At 39.5% G+C, this 6000-nt stretch overlaps 1 protein-coding gene across 1 annotated transcript in view; it reads left to right on the top strand.

The window, feature by feature from the left end:
• The first annotated feature begins 4345 nt into the window (after positions 1 to 4345).
• The window catches only part of LOC109410652 (synaptogyrin), a 32654-nt gene continuing 30999 nt past the window's right edge, over positions 4346 to 6000 (top strand). Inside the window, exon 1 of the mRNA XM_019684186.3 lies at positions 4346 to 5028. Coding sequence (XP_019539731.1) covers positions 4921 to 5028 — 108 coding nt within the window. The 5' untranslated portion in view covers positions 4346 to 4920. The remainder of the gene's footprint in view (positions 5029 to 6000) is intronic.

The raw sequence follows: 6000 nt of genomic DNA, 5'->3' as shown, positions 1-6000 counted from the left end.
TTGTAAAATTAGCCCCACCCTAATGTACAGTTACCCCACAATTTATGAATCGGCAAAAATGACCACAGTTTATGGATCACTCCATTTGATCAACATGGTGATTCATAAATAGTGTACAAAAATTAAAGTGATTCATCGGTGTGGGGTCACTGTATAGCAACTTCAGGTAAAAACTTTAAGTTCTTCAAAATGTACATATTATCGCTGAAAATAAAGAAACTAGTGAAATAATTCGATCGAAGTTATAGAAAAATACCGTTTTATCTGAGTTTGGCAAGAAAAAACTATAAAGTTTTGATGTTATAAATTTAACCCCAATTGGGTAAAACCCAGATTAAACTTTAGAGTATATTGCACAACAAACATCAAGTGTTAATAAGTTTCAGGTATTCCTATTGCTAAAGTGTCGAAATATTTTGTAATGGTTAGTTAAACTTAACAAACACTAGATTCGAACTTTTGCCCCAGCTGTAGGGCAAGAGATCGAGTTGAACACATAGTTACAAAACGTGTTGTAACTTATAATTAAAAAGACATTTGACGTAACTTTGTTCAGCAAAGTTTGAGCTCATGGCAATAATTTATTTTTATCTGCTTTGGTTTTTTTTGAAAAATATTGAATTTCCAACTAAGATCGAACTTTTGCTCCACCTTACTCTAACAAATTTTTTCTAGGATACCATGCCGCTAAAACCAAATACTAGAGGTCTCAAAAATAGAATATAAATGTTCACGTTCTTCCGGAGATTATGTTCAGTGGCCACACCGGGCAGTTTCTAAACGGTCCAGTACTGTTTTATAAACAAAGTTCGATGGAAGAGGCGTATGTTTTGATAGAAATAGTGTGAATTGAATTACGAATCATAAATGAAAACACGCTATGTACCGAAAAACATCCCTTTTCATAAGAAACAGAACCAGTGACCCACCGAAATATATATAGTCATATGGAGCATTACGTCGTTCTCTATTCACTTTTACAAACTAGACATGGGCCCATATAGCCGAGGCGGTAAACGCACGGGTATTCAGCATGACCATGCTGAGGGTGACGGGTTCGATTCCCGGTCGGTCCAGGATCTTTTCGTAAAGGAAATTTCCTTGACTTCCTTGGGCATAGAGTATCTTCGTGCCTGCCACACGATATACACATGCAAAATGGTCATTGGCAGAGGAAGCTCTCAGTTAATAACTGTGGAAGTGCTCATAGAACACTAAGCTGAGAAGCAGGCTTTGTCCCAGTGAGGACGTTACGCCAAGAAGAGAGAGAGAGAGAGAGACATGTTCACAAGTATACTGTTAGTACTGTAAGAAAAAAAAATGAATCCGCTTAGTACCTATTTGCTGAACGGATGATTTGTAGTTAGTTTGCGCTGACTGAGGTTGATACGGGTTAATTGATAGAATGAACAAAATGGATTAGAATGATAAAGAACAAAAGAAATGTTATTACCTTAGATTTGTAATAATAAAGGGGTGGCCAAAATGTTTGGTATAGGCAACTTTTTTTTTCTCACAAAAAAGTTCAACATGCTGTAACTTTTCATAGAGCGCATCAAACATTTTCAAATTTTAACTGTTTAACCTATTATATGTGCATCATTGGTACAAATTTGGGCTCGATTGGTTTATTTTTCGCGAATCTAGAACTGTTCTCGTAAAACACTATTTTTTAGACAACTAATTTTTGAGCTGTCATATCTCGAAGACCAGTGAAACCTGAAGGAATTCCTGGACGAATAGATGGAATGTATGTAAAACCCTGGGAGAATTCCGAAATAGTCTGCTCTGGGTGAATTTCTGAAGGATTTCCTGGAGAATTGTCCTAATGTGATTCCAGCGTTACTTATATGTTTAAAGTATGACACAGTGCTTGTGAAAGAATCACAGGATATGTTCCCGAAATAATCGCAGGATGAATTTCTGAAGAAACTTCTTTGCAGGAGCTGCAGGGGTATTTTTGAAGGAATCTGATGGAAAAACAAAATCTTTCAGGTAGGAAACAAGATTCCGTTCATAAATCTGACGAAATTTCCTTCAGAAATATCACGAGCTCTACTTCAGGAATCCGATGAGATTTTTCTTTAATTGCTAACTTTTCTAGAAATTCTGTAGTTCTACTCAGAAGTAGACTTCATAATTACGCCTTAGAACCGCCAAATATTTATTGCTGAGTCCCAACAATTTTATTATCAGATGATATTCTGGGCCCATATAGCCGAGGCGGTAAACGCACGGGTATTCAGCATGACCATGCTGAGGGTGACGGGTTCGATTCCCGGTCGGTCCAGGATCTTTTCGTAAAGGAAATTTCCTTGACTTCCTTGGGCATAGAGTATCTTCGTGCCTGCCACACGATATACGCATGCAAAATGGTCATTGGCAGAGGAAGCTCTCAGTTAATAACTGTGGAAGTGCTCATAGAACACTAAGCTGAGAAGCAGGCTTTGTCCCAATGAGGACGTTACGCCAAGAAGAGAGAGAGAGAGAGAGAGAGATTCTGGGCACAAATTTGTACAGAAACCCAAACACAGGGTCTATCGTAGGGGTAGGACCGACCAGAAATTACGACAGATATTGATCGTTATACTGACTTTTCTGATGATTTTTGCTCAGCCAGGTGTGGTCCCGTAACGTGGGTAGATCACCTTATAATGGTGCGTTACGGCGTAAGATCTACCATAACAAATTTTGATCTTGTATTTTTTTTAGCTTTGTTAATTTAAATGCAGAAAAAAATCCAAGATCACAATTTGCTTTACTTTTTTTTTTCTTTTACATGTTATGTTTTTCATTGTTAATAAACCATCTCTTTCAGAAGGATTCAGATTTGGAATCGAACAAGGAATTAGGAAAGGAACCAGACATCAACCAAAAATATTGCGTGCACCTGAACGTTGACCAAACGTTTCCTTTGAACTTTACCCTTCCACTAACATCCAAATTCCCGTGACGCCTAGGCCTGAAAGAATGTAGAGGTATCTATGTACTTTCATAGGTGTCCAACTAATCTTCCTTTCCCATCCCTCAGCTGTCGCAAGGACGTGGCCAGGACAGCACTCGACCGTTGGAGGATTGCGTCAATCTTGTCTAAGAGTCAGAGATTAGTCCCAAATCTTTGTGCTTTGATAACGGACAGGAAAGATGCAACTCTCATAACAGCGATCCAGGGCTATACCACCTACGAATTTGTGCGACTTGCTTAATGCTAATGCTAATGCTAATGTCATATCTCGAAGACCAGTGAACTGAATTGAATGAAATTATGAACGTTTATCAACAACATATTATGGCTTGAAAATTCTTCAAAGCATAGATACTTTTCAAACGTTGAAAAAAGGTATGATGGATTGACACTTTTAGGATCTTTCTCGGAAAAATGTAATTTTTTCACATTTATGTCATTAAATTTTAGTTTTAATATCCAAAGATTTCCTACTTCTGTTCTTAAGATATCTATAATGAGATATATTAGAGCCCAATTAGATTAAAGGAAGAACACATTTAATATTTTTTGTGCGGTATTGTAAATTCGACTCATTTTCCTCTATATGGGTGAAAATGTCAATTCATCATAACTTCTTCCAACGTTTAAAAAGTACCAATGTTTTGAGTAATTTTCAAGCAGTAATATATTGTTGATAATCGCTCAAAATTTCATTCCATTCGGTTCACTGGTCTCCGAGATATGACAGCTCAAAAATTAGTTGTCTATTATATAGTGTTATAAACGGTTCTAGCTTCGCGAAAGATTAACCAATCGAGCTCAAATTTGTACCAATGATGCACATATAATAGGTTGACAAACAGTCAAAATTTTAGATTTTTAAACACTTTTTGAAAAATTACCGCATGTTGAACATTTTTGTGAGAGAAAAAAAGTTGCCTATCCCAAACATTTTGGTCATCCCCTGTAGTTAGGTTCTATTTCGCCCTGCCATCCAATTTGTGGGATCCGTAATTTCTATCTTTCTAATATCGTCGGAATTTATTGGTGACTTTGGATTTAACCGATCAATCAAACATTATTGTCATGGAACAAATTTTGTTCTTAACGATGTTTTATCCCGGATGTCATTCTCGTGCAAAACATCATTCATCTATACTTCAATCCACCCCTGCAAAAAGGAGCAACGAGTTCCCATGAAAACGATTTGTTTGGATTCCCGTAAGTTTCTCCCAAGAATTTCCTAGCAGCCCCAACAAACACAAACCTTGACTCAATGTCACCCGCGTAGTGCACTCGTACTCGTGGGAGCGCGCGCGAATTTGCTCTCTTGCATTCTCATCACCCAGTAAACCACCCTCACTCAAAGCAAAGGGTCAGCACGCGTCATGGATGATGGAGGTGGCGAGGGAGTTCTCACTATCCCCCCATGGTGGAGGCAGGTATCGATTCTGATCCATCCAGGATGGGAGAGCCCAGAGAACACTGACTTGGGCTGGATCTCGCGTGGGATAACTCTCCCGACGACGACAAGTGGACTTCCTAGTAGTCACTGTGTCATCAGCAGTCAGTTCCCTTTTGCAAACCGTGGTGCGTGGAAAAACATTCCGAAGGCCAGCCATCTACAACAGACAGTACTTATCATATCTGCAAGTGGGTCCAAGTTAGTCCAGTCAATCGAGTGTCGTCGGGTCGTGTCAAAAGTGCGTTCGCGAACGTCTTTTCTGGATTGTGTGATTGGGTGCAAATCAGTCATATTCAACAGAAGTGTGAAGTGTCGAATCGCAATTTACAAGTGTGGTCATAAGTGTGAACTGGGGCGAATACCGTTTGCCTCTTTCGGACAAACCCAAGTCCGCTCGGAATAACCTGCGGTGGTCGACCGTGTGTGGAAGTGAACACTTCTGAGGTTCTTTTTTCTTCGCGTGGACCAGGGTTCAGCAAACGGCCTCAAAACGGAGCACATAACGAAAATGATGGATTTCAGCGGCGGCGCCTACGGAGGTGGCAAAGCTGGCGGTGCGTTCGACCCGATCGGGTTCGTGATGCGGCCAACGGTGATCCTGCGAGCAGTCTGTTGGGTGATTATCCAAGAAAAAAAAATTGATTTTTCTTTCCAGCATGTCGTCATGGTTTTATAACCACACAGGTCGTTCCTGTTACGGATTCGATTTTTCCTCGTCACACACCCCCACCACCACCTTCGCTCGTTCGCTCGTTTGCTCGCTTGCGTTTAGGGGAAAAATCGATTTTCTGATAGTTCAGCTTTTGGGATATGGCATGCACGATGGTACGGCGGAGATCCTGAGGTTCTCTTTCTCCGCCAGCAGTGTGTTTGCGTCGGAATGTTTGGGTGTGGGTGTTTGAGAGTGTTGCTCTGTTGTTGGTATCCCACCCAAGCAAAAGGCGTTCTCGTTCTCAGTCGGTGTGTTTGATAATACGGAGTAGAGCTGTTGTTGTTTTCATCGTTCGTCGTTGCTTTTGTGGATATATGAAGAGAGAGTGGTTCTCTTGCGTTTTTCTTTTTGTCACTATGTCACCTTTTGCTATTGATAGTGATAGATGAGTTTAGCACTTGCATTGTCATGGTGTGAAAAAAAAGAGATTGATCTCGGGTTGTAATTGAAGTTGAAACACATTCCGATGGTACTTTGCACGTTGATTGTGGTTTTGCACACTTCAGAGACTTTTGACAGTCACAATATTTTGGGAATATACACGTAATGTCTATGGAATTCAGTATTATCGATTGAGAAAAAATGGTGCCACTAAGAATTGGAATCGTCAATCATTTGCTTATTTTCATACAACAAACTTTACTTATAGTACTTATAGTTAAATTTCTCTTTCCTCATAACCATTTGGGGCTTAAAATTTTCTAAGCATTATTATACAGTTTTGTAAACGTACGTATTTCTATAATTATGATGAAAGAGAGATATTTTTTCCGGATGTGCTACGTTATCCAAACTGCCCTTGAGTTTACATCATAAAGTCTACGGGTGTAATAGTATCTTTTTACCTCATACTGAGCTGCGATATGTAATCTACTA

This window comes from Aedes albopictus, chromosome 3 (genome assembly GCF_035046485.1).
Source record: "Aedes albopictus strain Foshan chromosome 3, AalbF5, whole genome shotgun sequence".
In the NCBI taxonomy this organism is placed as follows: Eukaryota; Metazoa; Arthropoda; class Insecta; order Diptera; family Culicidae; genus Aedes; species Aedes albopictus.
Note: the sequence above shows the minus strand (reverse complement) of the source record. Positions and strands in the feature narration are given on the sequence as shown.